Raw genomic sequence first — 20,058 nt, forward strand, 5'->3', positions numbered from 1 at the left:
GCACCGCAGTGGAAGCCGTACTTGCTTCTTTAACATAATTTTAGGGAATCCAAGGGGGTAACTTTAATGGGAGGTAAATCTTGGAAAGATTAAATGGACGTAAATTATTGGGTGATGGGTGAAAGCCCACAAAAACATTTAAAAGGGTCTCTATTGGTCTAAATTTGTCTCAAAAATTTCGGGATGACCAAGATTTGTCAAAAAATTTGCCAATCGAACAAATATATTTTATTTAAATAATTTACCGCAAATCTAACTAAATATGGAGTTTAATAGTGATTGTTCTTAACGAATTTACAGATTAATTCGTATAAAAATTTCCTCTATTATACATTAAGTAATTGGAATAAAGTATTTTGAAAATTTTTATGTAAAATGTACGTAAATTAAGAAGTATGTAATTAGTCAAACGCGGATTGTGAACGTGTATACATTTTACGTTTGAGTTTCAAAGAAATAGTCACATTTCCAAAATTCCGTTTATCACAGAAATTGTTCAAAGGTATCTCGATCTCTCGATGGATGATCATTAACAAAAATTTTCGAGATAAGATTTAAAATATTTTGGAACAAGATGAACAGTCCCAAAGAAGTATTTTAGAGTAATAACTAGTATGTACTCGTTTGATTATATTTCAGTACACCGGCATATGATTACGCACCAAATCCGGACAAGCAGTGGATCTTACAAGTGACGCAGAAGATGCAGCCGATACACAAACAATTTACCAATCTTCTCATGACGAAACGACTACAAACGCTGCAGAGCGTCGACGCCGCCGTCGAGAGGGTGCGTATGTAATTATATATAGAAATTGATACTATAAACTAGTTATCACGCGCTGTATCTTCACCTGCAACAATTGATGCAATTTTATTGAGTCATTTTTACTGAATCATCTTATTTTGTATTTTCAAATACGTCGTTGTAGCACATATATTTATCAATTCAGATAACTTGAGTAAATAATTTTATTTTATTTAGTATTTTTAATAATATTTAATTAAGTAGTTAATTTATATTTATTATTTATTTATACTAACATGGTTGGTAAGACGAATAAATAAGTTAAAAAATGTAAGTATATTACGATGAATTATAATTATTACTAAGAACACACAAGAACTAATTATTACTAAATATTTAAGTAATAGTGAGCAATGAACATTTCGTAGGTCTTAACGATAACCTCGTGAGGTTCACTTTGTCAAAATAACAACGAAAACAAAAATAATGATAGACACAAAAATAAACACTCATCACACAAATTGTTTAACCAATCCGGGAATGTAGATCGGCCACGGCCCTTCATGGGTGGTCCCGTAATGTATATCGTCTTCTTGCTTAAGTTGTCATCATTCTGATTTTTCACTAATCACACTTTTTTCTCGCAACATTTTTCAAACGTTTGCCAAAAGCAAATGCACAGATAATATCAAATGTTTCAGATCTACCAAGAGTTGAAGAATCTCGGGGAGCTGGACAACACGTACGTTATTTACACATCGGACCATGGCTATCATCTGGGTCAATTTGGTCTGATAAAGGGCAAGAGCTTCCCGTTCGAGTTCGACGTGCGTGTGCCCTTCCTCGTCCGGGGCCCGGGCATCGAGCCAGGATCCGTGTAAGTCTCTACATCGCTTGTCCCCCCCGTATCTTTTTTTTTTTTTTTTTTTTTTTTTTTTCGTGCTTTTCCACTGGCTTTCCCAATGTCGTTTATACCGTCGACTTTCCTTCTATCCAGCAACACCCTTTCACCATTACGTGTATGTATTTATGCGTACACCAACGGGCGAATAGTCTTTATATTTAGCAACGTTGCAGAGTAGACGACATAGTTTTGAACATCGACCTGGCACCGACCTTCCTGGATATCGCTGGCGTCGAGACGCCGCCGAGAATGGACGGTCGTTCCTTCAAAAAGCTCTTCTTCAAGTGAGTGTTTTTTTTTTTTTATTTTCGCTTCGTCTATGAGATAAATCTGACGAAGATTTGGTACGATTGGGATCACATCAGTTTAATGGTTTTGGAGGGTGAAGGTTTTTTTTTTTTTTTGTTTTTTTACAGACTAAACATTTTTTTGTTTAAGCTTGTTGTATCGTATATGCTTGGATGTTGTTTATCGTAGAAAAGGACTCGAGCCGTAGTCTAAAAACTTAATTTATATAATTTTTTAACGCTTAAAAAAATCATTCACAATTTAAAATATGATCATGATTAACTATTGGTATTATGTGCGTAATGAGTTAAGAGAAATCGTTTACATGAAAAGGTTTACGATTTATGCGAAAACTAGCATTTTTGGGTAAGCAATTGCTTTTAATTTTTTATGTATGACGTTTTAACAACTTTTCAACGATAACCATATCCAACATCTTCTGAGGTGTCAGACAAACTGTAAGAAATTGATTTTGAATGGAAATTAAATTTCACAAGATGTATCCAATTCTTTTTTATAGTTAACAGTATTTATGAAGCGTGCATAAAAAGAAAAAATTCATGTTAAACTTAAACCACCTTAACTAAACAAGTATTTCTATCCAATTTTGTTAGCATGTCAATTAATTTTTTTTAAGTATTGCTCAATTGATAAACAAATATTTTTTTCTACATTTTTTTTTTAATTAAAAAAAAAAAAAAAAAAGAAAAACAATATATAATCGCTTTTTACAGCAACAAGCCGGGTCGACGTTCCAAGTTCAAGTGGCCAGACACGTTTTTGATCGAGTCGTCGGGTAGGCGTGAGACTCCAGAATCGATTGCCGAGGCCAAAGCTCGGGAGGCACGGAAACAAGCTAAACTAGATGCGGGTGGTAACGACGAAGAGGCTGATATCATCGACACCGAGGACTCTTTGGTCAAGAGGGACGGAGAATTGGATAGTGATCAGGATTTTTCGGACGATGATGAGTTTGAAGATTTGGCCTTTGAGAATCCTGGTGAGTATGGTTGTTGTTGTTAATATATAAAACATAATAATAGTGAAAGATGTAATAATATGTAATAGTAGTAAAAGGCTAAAAGTAAGTACACTAAAAAAAAAAAAAAAAAAAAAAAAAAACGAAATAAAACAAGGCATCATGGTTGAAAGAAATAAATGTAACAAAAAAAAATTCCCAAATATTTTAATTTAATTTTCGTCCTTTTTTAAATTCCAAGCCTAAATAAAAGAAAAATGTAGAAGAAAATGTTAAAAAGGTATTATTCTTACAAAAAATATTTAAAAAAATAGTATTTGAAACACATTTAACAGAATTCAAAAACAAAAACTATATAAATAAAAAGATATATTGTCGTTTTTGTTTCGAAAATTATTTTATTTACGTAAGTATAAATTTTTTTACGTTTATTTACAATTTTTAACATATAATTACAATTGCTTTACACTCTTACTTTTTTCCAAACTCTATGTTTATTATTGATATTTTTACTTATTACTAAATAAATTGTAACAATTATACTCACATTTTTTTTAGTTTCTTAAAATTTCATTTTTTTATAAGGGTTCTAAAAACTAATTTATTCAAGTTTTCAAAGTTAATTACAGCATCTCTATATTTTTCCTTTTGAATGTTTTTTTTTTCTGTCCATATTTTTAATATTAAATTATTAAGGAAGCTTTGACCGTAATTTTCATGAATTTTGGGGTTCTTATGTTTAATTTTTTATAAGTTTCAAATCTAGATTAGTTTGATGCCAAAAAATGACGTTTTATCAAATTTATTAAATTAATTACATTGAATTTTGTCAACAGAAATTGGTATCGACAACGAGCCTCGACTGGACAACGGGCTACAGTCGTCATCGAAACATTCGCGACTGGCGTTTGAATGTTCTCGCGCTGCGGCCCAAACGGACTGTCTTCCTGGACAAAAGTGGAGATGCGAGAAAGACGGCCAACGCTGGCGCCGACACAAGTGCCGGGCATCGGGCACCGACCACCAGGAGGTACAGCTGCCGCAACCCCTTCGCACTGCCTGGAAAAAGTGCGCCTGTTTCACGCCCAGTGGTGTTGTTTACACGAGGCTCGAAGCCAACGATTACGATGGCCATCGTTTCGTGTTTGGAAAAGAGAGCCGGTTCACTGGTCCCTACGGCCAGGTGCAGGCGATTGCGCCCAGAAGAGGTGAGATTTTTTTTGTAATATATTTACAACCGTGCGTCCGTGTATTAAAATACGCAAACAATGCCTCAGAATCTTTTTAAATTTGGTTAAAAAAAAAAATAATAATAAAACAAAAAATAAATACTAATCGATTAAAACAGTTTCAGCTGTTTTTACAAGCTTCTTAGATTTAAACAAAATTTTCGGTTCATTTTCAATAAATAATTGTTAAGATATTTAATACAATTAAAAAATCGTACTTAATAATTTTGCGAATGAGTAAAGATTACTTGGAATTTTTATAATGTTAATTAATTATTAAATTTTTTTTGTCTTCATAAACTCAACTGAACTGAGTTTTTGCTTATTGAAACGAACACAAGAATTGATAAAAAAAAAAAAATTGTAATAAGTATGCGAAGAATAAACTTTTGACATGAAGAGAATTTTTCAAAATGGTAAATGTATAATACACTGTGGGGTACGCTGACAAATAAATAGAACAATTAATTAATGAATATTTTTCAGTATACAAGGTTAAAAAAATTGTGTACTTGTTTTTTTTAATACTGAAAAAACTGTAAACGAGTAGTTTTTTTTTTTTTAATTATCGGTAACATTTGAAAATTGAGTTATAAAATTTTCTTTGGTGATAGATATGCACGCTCATAAAAATAGAGCTTTTAGATTCTAAAATAAACTAAATCCTATAAATATTAAAAAATTTCCTAGATAATTATTTTTTTTTTTACTAAAGTTAAAAGATAATTGAGCAGCAGTTGAAATTAGTACTTTTTCTATCGTCTTACTTATATTGTTTAAATAAATTTGCTCAAAAATAATAGTAAATCATAGGATTATGAATTGTACTCAATACACCTAATCTAACAAAAAGTAATTTCAACTACACAAATGATATACGTATTTATAAGCAATACGCCAATTCAAAAAATTAATCGTAGTACACCTTTTATATTGGATACAATTTATTTACAACACTACTTTATGGTATTTCTATTATTTTAGTATCGAAAGAACTATCACACTTTATTTTTTGTGGTTTTAACGATGTGATTTTAAATAGTTTAAAAAACATTATATCCACTTAAAATACTTGTATAAAATAATACAAACAGCAATACGACAGATTAAAAGCCACTTTCACCGTATAATATATTCAAGAGCATGAATAACTTATTTGCAGTCCATTAACTGCATTTAAGTACGTTGATTAGAAAAATCTTATCGCGCCTCAGCTTCAGGAAGTCAGACGCGTAACACCGCTATTTACGATATTAATATCAATGTATGCCAGAACCGAATGATTATCGCGAATTTAAATTTAGCACATGTTTGTGCTTTATCGTGAAAAACTAGTCACATTGTTTCATGATTGAAACATAAAGTTTCAAGAGAAATAATTAATATTTATTTATTTACTTATTGTTAGCCACCAAGTATATTGTATGATACATTATAATACTTAAATTTAACGAATACTATTGTGGTTAATACTATGTGTTTTTCGTAAGTTTTTCATAAGTTTGACTTAAAATACTGCAAGGAGGTATTTAATTATTCGTTTTACGCAGTGGTTTAAAAACGAATGATGGAAAAAGAAAAAAATTTAAAGAAAAAACGCTAATATAAAAAAATGAAAAGTAATTAAATAAAACAACATAAAATATTAATGAGAATTAAATAAAATGAACATTAAAATAAAATAAGGAATACTGAATTCAATAGATTTAATGTAACGTAGAAAAATATATATAATTCTAATTATTTATACACTTTTATGAGATTCTGCGAGATTGTTGGTTTTTTCTACTTGACTATGGTTTTTTTTTTTTTTTTTTTTTTTTATTATTAGGTAAGCGAGACGTCCCAATCGAAGAGTGGAAAGAAGAAACTTCGCACTACGTATCGGACGATTTTGATCCTGAAACCCTAGAAGGCCTTATCGGTAGCCCCTTGAACGTTGACGACGTGATGGCTAGGCATCGTCGAATACGCAGAAGTACAACTACGAAGAATGATAGTATCGAAGACGTGACTAAAATCATGAAAAGCATCGAAGAGGAGCTCGACGATCTCAAGGTGACTTTTTTTCACATTTCAATATTTTTCTCCTGTATCCTGTAGAGAAAAAATCTATCACTTTTTGCCTACTTCTCTTGCAATTTACCATTCACAGCATTGCGTGTAGTAACAATAAGAATATCTGTATACATACCTAGTGCAAAAATAAGTTTTGTGAAAATTATTATTTTTTCACATGCAACTTATAGCATTGAAAAAAAAAAAAAAAAAAAAAAAACGAATAACGTTACTCAAAGTAAACATTATAGGCAAAGCATTCAAATCCGGACAAACACTTTACGCCCAAGTGCTCGGTGATGCCTCGTGGTAATGTCAACTGCAGCCAATCGGTTTACAAGGACCCAACCGAGTGGCGGATATCCAGAAAAGAGATCGAGCAGCAAATTCGCAGTATGAGGATGCAACTGGAGACTCTTAAAGTACGTGTAAACGAGCTGACAAGAAAATACATATTTTAAAGTTGCTATAACATACCAATAAAATCACCAAAACGCACACTTCGAAGTTTTTAAATTATAATAAAGTCGAAAGAGTATATGTTTGATAGGCAAGTTATTGGTGCAGCTCTGAGAATCGTGTCTTTTTTTCTCAAGATCTCATGGAATTTTGCTTGAATTTTTATTAATTTAATTATTATCAATTATTTATAAAAAAAAAAGTAAATAAAGACTAATACTCATTAACAAAGTCGAGATTAGAGACTACAATATTTACCATTGATCCAACACATGTATTACTTGTAAATCTTTCCATCAACAGTTCTAAAATAATTATAATTCGTTACAGTTATTATCAGTTTTTATTTTTTTTTTAAATTACTTTCTGAGATTATGTTCAGAACGAAAAAAAAATGATAATAGTTAATAATTACAGTTATTAAATGTTGATCAAAATAATAAATCGAAAAAATTAATGATTCTTAACACGTTCAATGAAAGGAACACGCCGCCTACCTTGGAGGAGATCTGATAAAATGCTATTTTCATTGAATTTCAGGAAATCCGGCGTCATCTGATGCTCAAACGACCCCAACAGCCGAGCATCGCTGACAAGGAGCAGGAGCCTCCACAGCAGGAACCAGTGATCCCTGGCTCCCAGCACAGGCAGCACCAGCACCATCATTCCAAGAACAGCCTGACCGTGGGTCACAACCACACGGCCCGCCATCACCGTAAGCACGACAAGACCACCACCAGCACTAGTACCAGTACCACGACCGAGACATCTTCCACTTGGCCTGTGGCCAGCTCGCAGCTTCCGGAGCTCGGGAGTACTAGGGTCCCTTCAACGGCTCGGCTCGAGGACGTGCTGCCACCTGATTTTGAGAAAACTGAGGACCTGGTGCCCCCCGTCGTCACCGCCAGACCCAAGAAAAACGGTCGGCGCCAGAGGAACCGCGAGAGCGTCGACGGAATGCCAGGAGTGCCCCCTACCGCCGAGACGGAGCGCCGCAGGAAAAATCATCATCACCACAGGCGTAAAAACATTACTCTGCTGACCAATAGTGTGCACGACGAGGTGGCTCCCGAGCCACCTGTGACCGAGGCTCTGCCAACCGATGCACTCGGGCGGGACGACCGCATGGAGGTGCAGGTTGGTGAACTTTATAATTTTTAGAAATCATAAGAGAATATATTTTAATAAATTTTGTTACTAGTAATTATTAGTTATAATTTTTTTTTGTATAAAAAAAAAAAAAATTTTGGAGGGTAAAAAAACAAAAACTTATTCTATGAATTATAATTAATTAAAACTGATAATAACTGTTACGAATTACAACCAATTGAAAGTTATAGCTTATAATCTCTATTATTAGTAATGAATTAATATAAAAATTTTCAAGGAATTAATAAAAATATTCTGTAAAATATTTTTAATATTTCGTAAAAATTACTTACTGTCATTATTGACTGATGGAATAAAATCATATTTTCCTGTTTAATTTTCACGAAAAAAAAGTAATAATAAATAACCTGATTAGAACTAGTTTACGGATGAATTTTATTCATCTGTTATTATTTATTATTAGTTATTATTTTTTTATAAATAATTAAAGAAATAAGATCATTTTTGCTTGGAAATAAAAGGGAACTGTTGTAGGATATATAAATGAGGAGGTAAGAGAATTTGTGGGAGACTTAAGGTATATTTTCAATCCATTTAAGATAACAGAGAAAATAATCAAATTTTTCTATTATTTGTATAAGTTGAGAGTTACTTATATAAAAAGTCTCACATGAATCCTTTTATAAAATACGGAGATACATACAGTGTTTAAAAAAATAAAAAATAATGAAAAATGAAGTAAGATAGCAAAAATTAAATTTTGAAAGGAAGTATTTACTCACGTAAATGTTTTTCAAGATAATTTTCTCATAAACATAAATTTCTGTAAGTTTTTTTTTTTAAAGAAAGAGATGATAAAATTATTATTCCTGTCATCATTTTAAATTATAAATTTTTATGTAACCTATTCCACATTACTCCCAAAAACGGGGTTTGGTGAACACGAAATTTTAATGCAAAGAACTATACATTAACAAAAATTCTGTTTTTATTGCTTGTAGTTTACATAAATTGTTTTTTCTGGTATAATTTTATTAACGGGCTACATGCTAAATCTGACTATTTCAAGTATAGTTAATTCAATAAGCCATCCTTGCCTCACTGCATTTTTCGAACAATCTGAAACACGTTGAGTGACCATTTAAGGCATGAGCCTATTGTTGTGCACATAAATAAAAAAATTTAAAAAAAAATGTTAGTAACCCAAACGAAAATTAAATTAGTGAATAATTAATGATAAAAATAATAGTCCACATTTGAGATTAAGAAGAGTATTAAATAACTGTCATTATTTAATGGCTATTAGAATTTTTTTGTTGGTTATAAGTAATATTTAGAAAGGTGCATATAAAAAATCAAAACTGATAATATTATAAAGAATAATTAACTGCAACTTATAGTTTATAATATGGATTATTTACTATTAATTGTTTTAAAATTTTTGAGCAACTAATACAAGTTTCTACAAAATATTACTATTTGTTCATAAAAATGATTCGTTGCTGTGATTTAATAAGGGAATAAAACTAAATTTTTTGATTAAATTTTCATAAAAAAAAAAAAGTAAAATAACTGATGATATTAATTAGAAAAATAAATATTATTTTAGTCTCAAATTTGGACTTTATTATTTCTTATTATTAGTTTTTATTTTTCATTTTTCTGTATAAATAAATTAATTAATGATATAATTTTCGCTTGAAAGTATACTTACATTACAGTATCTTACACGTACATCTAGAATATAGCAATACTAACACTTACTTGAATACTATCCTCTGAACTTAGGTTTATATTTTCTTTTGCTTCTTTGTTTCTCTGTGCCGATAATAATTGAATTCATGTCATATAACGTCCCAATATTTTGTTCATAGATAATGTCCCAATTATTTCTTAATTTGTATTTAATTGACTCCATGTTAATCTTGTTCCTTTGTTGATTTTGTAGCAAAGGTGTGAAAAATAAACTTGGTATCTATTAGAGCATGACTATATTTTACTCCATTACATAGACCAGTTTATCTTGGCATCTCCGTAATGATACAATCTCCATTTTTTCTCTACAAATGAAAAAACAAAATTAATTACTAATGTAAATAATCGTTTTTTTACGTTCAAATGTAAAGATATACGCAGTAAACGAACTCACCGTCTAGAGCACTAGTTTTACACAGTGCACGTGTTTTCTCGATTTCGGAGCACACCACAAACTCTAGTGTTTTTACAAAAAGTATACTTATTTTAGTCACTACTTAAAAAATAGTTTTTCTAGTATTAATATTTACACACCTTCTTTTACGTATAACTGTTCTACAATATGCAAATATACTTTTTTTTTCTTTGTATATTGTAGCGCGGTAACCTCTGGTGAAGTATTCACACGCAAAAATATACTCAATATGCACACAGCACAAGGGCCTTCGTACTATTCTCGACCCGCGGTAGATATATTACAAAGAGTGGAGCAGAGAGAACAACGAAGGCAGCCATAGACATATATAACAAGAATAGACTGCTCACTTAGACCTATTGAGCTGCTGAAGCCCAGGCAGAAAGAGATAAAGACTTGAGCGTGGGTGTATGTTTCTCTCCGATCTTCAGTTTATCGAAACACTGAATCAGACCCCTGATATGCTTTGCAGACAAATCAATTTTAGTTAGAACTCATTAATATAGATTAATTTCAGGAAGTATGTAAAATGACTCTGAACATCTCCGAACTAGTGATAATATACATTTATATTTTTTACTAGACCAATAGATAGAGGTACACATTTCTATTAAATCGTGCAGCTAAATACTAAAGTTTGAATTCGAATTTTAAAAAATTATTTAAAAAAATTATTAAGTAAAAAGACTAACTCAAGTATATTGCTTAGTAAAACATGCTAAAAAAATGTTATTTCTTTAACTATCGTTGATTATATTTTTTTTGAAAAATTAATAAAGTGCAGATTTGAGACTGTATTATATATTATCGAACTATTATACGCTACAAATTTCAGAACGATATAGTTAATAGTTATCAGTTTTAAATTATTTATTATTTTACTTTCTAAAATGATTTTCTTATGTTAAATAATGTTACAACCCCAGTACCCTGATGGTGGGTTCCACGTGGAATTTACGTAGTCAACCATCGTAGTTTATCGTAAACGTATCCGAGTGAAATTTTACCGAATTCATAAAATTCCACGTGGATTTCTTGTGGACACGTCCACGTGTAATCATCAAAATTTGGAAAACTTCCACGGTAACATGTTTACGTAAACCTCCGATGGTTGTCCAAATGAACAATCCACGCACAACTCGTCAACGGGGCACGTGGAATCCCATTACGTCACTTGGGTAATAAATAACATACCGTTAACTCATGTCCAAGGTGTCAACGAGTACGATATCGGAACACGTTTTCGGAAGTAGCACCGAGGAGTCGTCGGACAATTCCCTCCTTCGACGTGAAGGTCAGAGCACCGAAAACTTCTCCGAGCCCACGAGCCCTGAAACCACCAGTACTTACGCATCTACTAGCACGACCAAGACAACGACAAGAGCATCAACGACGACCCTGGGGACGACTCTGGAGTTAAACCTCGATAATAATGACAACGAAAACTGGCCGTGGAATTCCAACTCGAGAAAACCACCGAGACCAGCCCAGCGAACCAAACCAGTGGTTAGCAGTTCGGTGAGTCACCATCAGGCTCGGAAGGAGTATGGTCCGGGGATGGAGGGCACGGAGAAGCGTAGGTTCCCAGAACCCCACCAGAGTCCCGAGAAGACAACCCCAGCAGCGACCACGACGACAATGACGCAAGAGCGTCAGCACAAGTGCTTCTGCGAGCCGGATCCCTACGACAGTGCGAAGGACGAGTTGGAGGCGGCCAAGGAGGAGAAGCGCCGGTTGAAGGAGGAACGGCTGCGCAAAAAGGAACGCAAGTTGAGGAAAAAAGCGAAGCTCGAGAAGGACTGCCTGACCGAAAAGATGAACTGTTTTGAGCACGATAACGATCACTGGCGCACTGCGCCCCTCTGGAGCGCCGGTCCGTTTTGTTTCTGCATGAACGCCAACAACAACACCTACTCGTGTTTACGCACCATCAACACCACCCACAACTTTCTCTACTGCGAGTTCACCACGGGACTCGTCACCTACTACAATCTCAGGATCGGTATGTAATTAACTGTTTGCTTTTTCCATTGCCATCTCCAGTAAATTAAATGCTCGCATGTGTCATCTGAAATTTCTGCAATTACATACAAACAGAAGGTTGAATAAAATATTTTTTTTAAATGTATAATCTTTTGTGGGCACTACCATACTGGGCAAATAATTCAATTCATTATTGATTATCCAGGTAGTTACACTATAGCAAAAGAGAAAAAATAATTTTTTTTTAAATTAATTTGATAAGAACTTTGAAAATTTAAATAAACAAGTTGATGCATTGAAATCATTGATTTTAAGACGGAGTAGCTCGATAGTCAACGACGATCGACACCGATTTTTTATAATAAAAAAACTAAACATTATTGCTAGAAAAATGTTTACAATTGTTTTTATTAATCAAATAATTATAATTTGGTACAAAAATTAATTAATTGTTAATGTGAGAAAATGTGTTACTAGTATCACATTAATATTAGAAAAAAAGTTTAATTAATGTTGATTATTTTTAAGTTTAAATTTATTTAAAAACCAAAAAAATATTTGTAATGATAAAAACTATAGTTATTTGAATAAATTTTTTTTGTGCAATTATGATAACTCTAATCTTTACTTTAAGGTTGCCTTTTCAAACATTTAATGAATTTTTTTTTTTTTTAATAAATAGTTTGCAATGTTTTGCTAAAATGCTACCAAACTAAATGAATGAAGCCCCCTCCACCGCAAAAAAATTCTGCGTAACTTCTATACAAATGTTTTGCAATTAATTCATTTTAGATACTGGTTTTGGATGTACTCGCAAGTAATTATACGGAACAAAAAAAATTTTAAGTTCAATTCGAATTTGAAAACTGAAAAATTTTTATTTAATAAGCCATTTTAAGAGTATCATCCATATGCGAAAGCAGCTATTTCTGGGACTTACTACAGAAATTCCTGTAACGAATGACTTAAAAATTATTTTAGGTATCCTAGCCCTATGTTTGCGTGAACATCCTAGTACAAAAAATTTTCGGACACCAAGTATAGTCCTTGTATAAATACGAAAAAATTGAGTAATTAATCTAAAATTTACATAATTACAGTTTCTCATTTTGTTTTTTGTAAATAATAATAATTATAATAATATAACTTACATTAAATACTAGAGTAACTCAGTTTTACAGTTGTTATAAAAAAGTAATTCATCAAGGCCAAAAAGTGTTGAAAAAAATTTTGTTTTAAACAGGTGTTAACCAATAACTTCTGCTAGACGTTATATATGATTTTTTGTAGGGATTTCTTCAGGGAATTTTAGTAAGGGCAGTTGTTGTTTTGATCCGAATGGCAATGGTACATTTACCCAAGCAAAAATTATAGCGAATAACTAAAGATAATAACTGATAGTTAGAAATAATACAGCCCTTAATGAAGATTTGAAATAGAATTTAATAACTGTTACAGTTAGTAAATATTACTTTTTTTTCTTCTCATAATTGACGTTTTTGAAATTGAAAAAAAAAATAAATAAAAACGGATAATAACTCCTATGCATTATAACTAATTAAAAGTTATAGTTTATAATGTTATTGTTAGTTATCAAGCCATGTAAAATTTTTAAGTAACTGATAAAAATTTCTATAAATTACACTTAATTGTTAATAAAAATTATGTATCATCGTTATTTAACAACGGAATAAAATCACTTGTTTCAATTTAATTTTCACAGAGAAAAAAAAAAACAATTAATGATAACTATTTAAAAGATGATTATTATTCCAGTTTTAAAACTGGACTTTACGATTTATTATTAGTTGCTGTTTTTTTGTTACCTTTTTTTAAAATAATTAATTAAATAAATGAGATAATTTTTGCTTAGATTATACACGAGAGTTGTACTTATGTAAGCTACCTTTTCAACTGATGTTTTTCGATTATTTTCACACGCGTAGATCCTTTCGAGCAATGGAACAGAGCGTCTTCGCTGACGGCGCTTGAAAAGTCATATCTTCACGATCAACTGGAGCACCTGAAACGTTGCCGAGGCACGCAAGACTGCACGGTAGGCAGCGCCAAGGAGGTCACCAGAGAACAAATCCAGCAGCAACAGCCACGATCCATGTCGAAGAGGAAGTACTCCGACACGTTTGGTAATCATAAAAATATATATATTATTGATTTAATATCAAAACTGCAAACACTACCCATTGACCTCTAATGATTTTTCATTCAGATGAGATGTTTGTCCCGTCAGCTTTGCAAATATACAGCGACAGCGAACTACTTTATTCTCAGCACAGAAGGCGAAGCAAGAAGTGGCCGTACAAGTAATACATACCTTCAATAAATGTTTAATTATAATAATTCAGTATTAAATTTTTATTTTTTTTTCATTTTTTTTAATTTCAGCTCTTGGAATCGGCACTCCCGGAGCTGGCAAAGCAACAGGAGAAGTCACGAGAACACACCCGTCCTGAGGCGGCACCGACATCACGCGTAGACGACTGTTCCAACTGCAGATCTATATATATATATACGTTATTATACCCAATATCTGAAGTAATCGTCGATTTTGTTTCACTTCCGTTGCAAGTATACATATAGATAATCGTCGGTGAAACACTGGTCTTTATTTAATGTTTGCTTTACGATTGATTTAGAAAATAAAGCGCGAGTTTTTGCAAAAATCACAAGAGCTTTTTGCCAATCGCGATAAACAAGCTAAACAATCGAGGGCGTTTCTATATGATTTTTGTAATCCTTAGGTAGACAATGTACGTGAGCTCGTGAAAATGAAAATTACTGCTTAAAAAAACTTATTCAATCTTTATCGGAAGTAAAAATTAGTAAACAAATACTGATACGTGGCATTTAGTCCATAGTGTACACTGTGGTTAATTTACAGCTGGTTCTGATACTTCTTTTAGCAATCGATACTTGTATGTAATTTTTTTTTTTTCTTATATTTATTCGACAATTCAATGATTTTTTTTTTTATTTTTTTTTTTTTTTTTTTATCTTGTAATTCTTTGATTTTTCTGCGCGTGATATAATTAATAAGGTTCAATGCGTTTTTTTAAGCATCAACGTGCAGAGATGGGCAAATTTTTATTTATTGAAAAGATTTTTAATATATAATTTAACTTATTTATATTTTAATTTAATTAGGCAATTCGTAAAATATATACGGCAACTTTTGCAAACTATCTTGACAATCAAGAATGCAAGGAAGTAAAATCTTAGTTTAAAGAATCGTTTCAAAGAGTAAAATAAGCATTTAATGCTGCCCATTGCTGTATAATATAAATAAAAAATACAGCTTCCTGCTGCCAATTAACATTACTTTACGAATTCTCTATTTGGTTGGACCAAAAATACTCTTATTTAGTGGGAAAAAATAAATCTACTGAAAAGCGCAATTTTTAGTGCAACGTAATTAATTGGACTCAAGTATTATAATTCACTGGTGTGTCAAAACAATGAAAAAAAATTTCGTTGAATGGGAATATTTACAGTGGGTTGAGATAATTATACAATCCACCACTGCCAACCAAGTTACATTGGTATCAGATAACTCATTTTCTTGTACTTTTGGTTCTTAAAAAAACCGATTAACACACAAAATTACATTAATGTCTCTTTTATTATACACAAATGTGCTGTTCATTAGACGAAGATAAAGCATTGTTAAAAAATATTTATGCATTACTGTTAAATTATTTTATTATTGTATTGAGTCAAGTGTAATAGGCGAGCAACATATGCTTGGAAAAAAAAAGATTATCCTAACTAAATATAACTCCAACATTAATTAAAAGTCAGAGAAATTATTTTAACTTTTTACTGCTAAAGATTTAATGTATGTATTTACCCCCCGAGTGTGTAACCAAAAGTGTCAGTTGTATTATTTGTATTTTTCGAAAATGTATTAGATTGTAGTATTATAGGCAAAAAAAATGCTTCAGAATTACCAAAAACTTTTTTTTATCGTTTTATTCTCTCAATAATGATTGTACTGTTTTTATTACGTAAAATAAAAAAAAATAATCATTGAAAATATTTAAATTTATACAACTTTATATCACTTATCCGTATTCCTACAAAAATTTAACTATCAAAAATCAAGAGATTCATCGAAATCTCCATTAGTTTCAAAAATATTACATTTTACTTCTTGTTTTTGATCCATGGAAACACAACTATCATCTTTGAAATCACTCAAGTTTGTATGGATGATGTTTTCTTTTTGGTCAATCTCAACATTATTTACATTTTCACAGTATTGCTGCTCACATTCTAATGTATCACTTTCATAACTTTCTTCACATTCTTGTGATTGAATTATTTCTTGAGAATAAGTTTCTTCAACTTCATTACATCTTTGATCTAGTTCTGACATGACTTCATCGTCAAAGTCTTCGTCATTACCACACAAAAAGTCATCACAATTTTTTGAACTTTGGGAAACACTTGTGTATTCTCTGCAACTTTGATTTGGAAAACTTGACTGTTCTAGTAACTTGTCCTGCTTTTCTCCCTCCACGGCATTGATTTTTTGAACATTCACTCTACAATCACTAGGTGATCCTTGGTAAAAAATCTGTAAAGAAAAAAGTATCGAAGTATCAATCTTCTAACAAATAATTTTATGTTACTTTGATTCTCATAATCTTGAGAACTTTGGTTATGAAAATGTAAATAAAGTTTACAGCCTTACTTACGGTCATCAGATCTTGCTTTGCTCCGCAAACTTTGCATTGCCACTTTTTTGCCTTTTTCTTGAGTTGAACCTATATAAAATTTAAATAAAACGACATTAACAATCAACACTCCTTTCATTGGTGCAGAATAAGAGACTTCTTGATTCACCTGAAATTTATTACAAGAGTAACACTTTAGCACCCACGCTTCTTGCGGCATTTTTTTGTGTTGAAATTATTAAACTAACGCAAAATAGTCAACTAATACGTATCGTATGTACAAAGTAAAGTAAACAAAATTATACAGAAGAAAATGATTTTCGACTCCCGCGCCTTTATATACCGCCAAAGCGCGGATGCTCCCAGTGTCGTCTGCTAATATCAGCTGTTGACACTAACTATATTTACATATGCATATATATTAATACGTCAACGTTTGTGTTTACGACGTTTAGTGATTCGAAGCTGTCATATTAAAGTTAGTCATTTTTAACATTCAGTTAACTCCAAGTGATCCCATAAAATAACAATACACACATCACGATGACATTAGAATTAAGTGGTGAACTTAAGGAGCGTTTGGTCTTCCTTACCAAGCAATCTACTCAAGGTAGTGCAGAACATAACCTTTCAACTGATGAATGTTTATGTTTTCAACAGACCTCAACGCTAAATAATTTCATTTTTTTTCGTGAAACTTTTAGTTCTGCAAGATTTTTGTAAGCTGATGCTCGATTATCTACAAAAAGGACCAAATATGAAGCTGTACAGTGCCGCTGCACGTATGTACTTTACAAAACACTGTAGTTGATGTTGGGACATTTAAAGTTTGAAAAGTAGTTAACACTTCATTCTGATAAGTAATCGTAACATAAATAAGTTTTATTGATCAATGCATTGTAAAATAAATTTCTGGTAGACAATAGAAATTTGTTAAACTAAAGTTGCAGGAGAACTGTATTTTACTTATTATAAGTAATATGCCATTGAACATGAAACGTAATAAATAAAAAATATTTTTACTTTTTTAGAACAATTTCATATCAATTTAATTTTAACTAATAACAAATTTTATTGGTAAATACAGAAAAATTACAAGTGGAGCCACAAATCATAAGGAACTCTGTGGAAGCTCTTGTAAACTTTATAGTAGAATGTTCCAAGGCCAAGGTAAAAGTTGAGAACATTCCTTTTTTTTGTTGTATTTTTAATGTGAACAACATTTTTTTACAGCTTGAAAAAGATGATTTCAAAGAAACTGTTCTCGACGTAGGCTTTTCAGAAGAGCAAGAGATCTTATTGTACAAGGTTTATTCCGTAAAAAAACAAGAATTGACTGATGTTCTTTCTAACTTTGAAATGAAATTACCGCAATATCATAATTTAGAATGGAGATTTGAAACTCAGGTAATTAACAAATTACAAATAAATATCTTTTGACTAGAAAAGAAATGGGGAATCACATTATTTTTATAATTATTATACATATTTAGATTGCATCAAGATCAATGCAGCAACAAGTCGTACCGTTAGTAACTTTAGATTTGTCGTTGAAAAATACTTCAAACTCTGACAAAATTGAACATGTTCTACTACAAACAGATCCAAATAATCTGATGCATCTCATTCAAGAATTAGAAACTGCTATACGTGAAGGAAATGGAAGGCATATTAGAAACATGGCCAGAACCATTAATTGAAGTTCATACTTTACATCAAGTTTTTTTTTAATCATATACAAAATATCTATTAAGAAAATTAAAAAAAAAAAGTTTACACAATTTACTTATGTAAAATAATCAAATTAAATAAAATTTGAAACCAACTATGCTTTTATACAGTGGGTTTGATATCTGTCAGAAATTTTTACCGAAAAACTCATCTTAAAACGATATATTTTTCCCGGTTTTGATTAGATTCAAGTAGTTGAGTCGGGTTTGAAAGAAAAGTATAGAGAATACATACAACTTTTTATTTAAAAAAAAAATTCAAATTAGTTTTACGTCCTTTATCTGCCATTTATTATCTCATTAATTTAATTATCGATGAAAAAAAATAACAAATAATAAAGTTCATAATTAAAACTATGATATTTATCTTCCTATTAAATATAATTGGTTTTTATTTTTTTTTAAATTAAATATAAAAATTTATTTTTGTCCTGTTATATAACGGCAATAAATCATTTTTATAAATCATTAGGAATAATTTTTCTACATTTTTATCAGTTGCAAAAAAAATTTTAAGTAATTAATAATAAATAGTAAATATTATAAACTGTAAGTTTCAATTAATTATATTTCTATAATGGTTATCTCGTGTTATTTATTTTTACCTTTTTACTTATGACGAAAATTAAAAAAAAATAAAATAACGAATAATAACTAATAATGATAATTATTAAATTTTCTTCTAAATCTCATTATTTCTTACTATCGGTTTTTATAACTCATCAGTAATTATTCACTAATTTAATTTTCCCTTGGAAAGAACTATGATCGAGATTGGCCAAAATAATTAGATGTCAACAAGTACTTCATTCTCAATGTCACAAAAAATATTTATCGAAACAGAGTAGAAAATATAAAACGAATAAGAAAAATCAATGGTAATTTTGATCTTAAAAATATACTGAGACGCTTACGTAAGGGCTTATCAACGAATACATAAAAAAAAAAGAATTAGAAAGAAATACATGTGGAGAATAAAAGCGACAAGAGACAAAAATGCACGCTTGAAAGACAGGCAGTTATACTGCAAAATACTGAAGACAATTAAAACGGTATAAGGATTGGGAAGAATTTACACTAATTGATCAAAAATTGAAAGTATCAAGTATAATTAACTTAATCAATTATAATTTTTCAAGTACATCGAAGCAGTCAAGATGTAGAGATCAGTTGAAAGAGTTAAAGTCATATTATTTTAAGGAACATTGAAAACACGAGAAATTTGCAAATTTAACTATAAAAAAGCATAGAATAAAATTATCAACTAGAAGTACAGAAATATGTTCTTAGCGATAAAGATATCACCAAGGTAGAAAATCAGACTTATAGAAATTCGAAAATTTATGCAATAAGGAGTTGTATATATGATACTTGCGGGGAATTTTTCGAAATTTTCTGAATAAATATGTATAAATATATTCTTAATCGTATCAAACTTGAGACTTTGCTTGAGTAAAAAATCGTAAGTAACTCTTTGAATGAAGTACAAGTTGGAAAATGAAAGAAAAATTTGCAAAAATAAATGCTCAACTGTTGTGAACACGGGGTTGGTGAATGAAGCCTGCAGGAGGCCCACTTTGCACGGTACATATACCTGAATTTGAAAAAAATTAAAAGTTGTCTTCGAGAAAAATGCGATATTCCTCAAAATGTACGGTGAGCTTGCGATGGGATAGTCCAGCCAAGAAGTAGTTTTCAGCTCACCT

General features: G+C 31.0%; 3 protein-coding genes and 1 long non-coding RNA gene across 4 annotated transcripts in view; 2 read left to right on the forward strand and 2 right to left on the reverse strand.

Annotated features, from left to right (window-relative positions):
- Positions 1–14,878, forward strand: part of Sulf1 (Extracellular sulfatase Sulf1) — a 64,124-nt gene extending 49,246 nt beyond the window's left edge. Inside the window, exons 5-16 of the mRNA XM_089591268.1 lie at positions 640–790; positions 1,450–1,625; positions 1,826–1,936; positions 2,675–2,940; positions 3,756–4,127; positions 5,980–6,206; positions 6,458–6,628; positions 7,206–7,802; positions 11,158–11,947; positions 13,875–14,072; positions 14,156–14,249; positions 14,332–14,878. Of these exons, the coding sequence (XP_089447394.1) occupies positions 640–790; positions 1,450–1,625; positions 1,826–1,936; positions 2,675–2,940; positions 3,756–4,127; positions 5,980–6,206; positions 6,458–6,628; positions 7,206–7,802; positions 11,158–11,947; positions 13,875–14,072; positions 14,156–14,249; positions 14,332–14,422 (3,244 nt within the window). The 3' untranslated portion in view covers positions 14,423–14,878. The remainder of the gene's footprint in view (positions 1–639; positions 791–1,449; positions 1,626–1,825; positions 1,937–2,674; positions 2,941–3,755; positions 4,128–5,979; positions 6,207–6,457; positions 6,629–7,205; positions 7,803–11,157; positions 11,948–13,874; positions 14,073–14,155; positions 14,250–14,331) is intronic.
- LOC149374960 (uncharacterized) lies at positions 8,774–10,198 on the reverse strand. Its single transcript, XR_016292951.1, has 3 exons — positions 9,925–10,198; positions 9,540–9,835; positions 8,774–8,894 (listed from the first exon to the last, which is right to left on the reverse strand). It is a non-coding gene; the product is annotated as an uncharacterized LOC149374960 (long non-coding RNA).
- A 1,158-nt stretch (positions 14,879–16,036) lies between the features above and the next one.
- On the reverse strand, positions 16,037–16,956 carry LOC106641928 (MRN complex-interacting protein). Its single transcript, XM_014356509.2, has 3 exons — positions 16,792–16,956; positions 16,644–16,712; positions 16,037–16,522 (listed from the first exon to the last, which is right to left on the reverse strand). Exons 1-3 carry the CDS (start codon positions 16,840–16,842, stop codon positions 16,037–16,039), a joined length of 606 nt encoding a protein of 201 aa, XP_014211995.2. The 5' UTR covers positions 16,843–16,956.
- Positions 16,957–17,062: 106 nt separating this feature from the next.
- On the forward strand, positions 17,063–18,442 carry LOC106641927 (COMM domain-containing protein 2). The gene is made up of 5 exons (XM_014356508.2): positions 17,063–17,232; positions 17,327–17,404; positions 17,710–17,792; positions 17,856–18,029; positions 18,116–18,442. Exons 1-5 carry the CDS (start codon positions 17,166–17,168, stop codon positions 18,320–18,322), a joined length of 609 nt encoding a protein of 202 aa, XP_014211994.2. The 5' UTR covers positions 17,063–17,165; the 3' UTR covers positions 18,323–18,442.
- Positions 18,443–20,058: the final 1,616 nt, after the last annotated feature.

Source organism: Copidosoma floridanum, unplaced genomic scaffold, assembly GCF_036245765.1.
Source record: "Copidosoma floridanum isolate Cflo_tuat_1 unplaced genomic scaffold, Cflo_Japanese_pri ptg000013l, whole genome shotgun sequence".
Classification (NCBI taxonomy): domain Eukaryota; kingdom Metazoa; phylum Arthropoda; class Insecta; order Hymenoptera; family Encyrtidae; genus Copidosoma; species Copidosoma floridanum.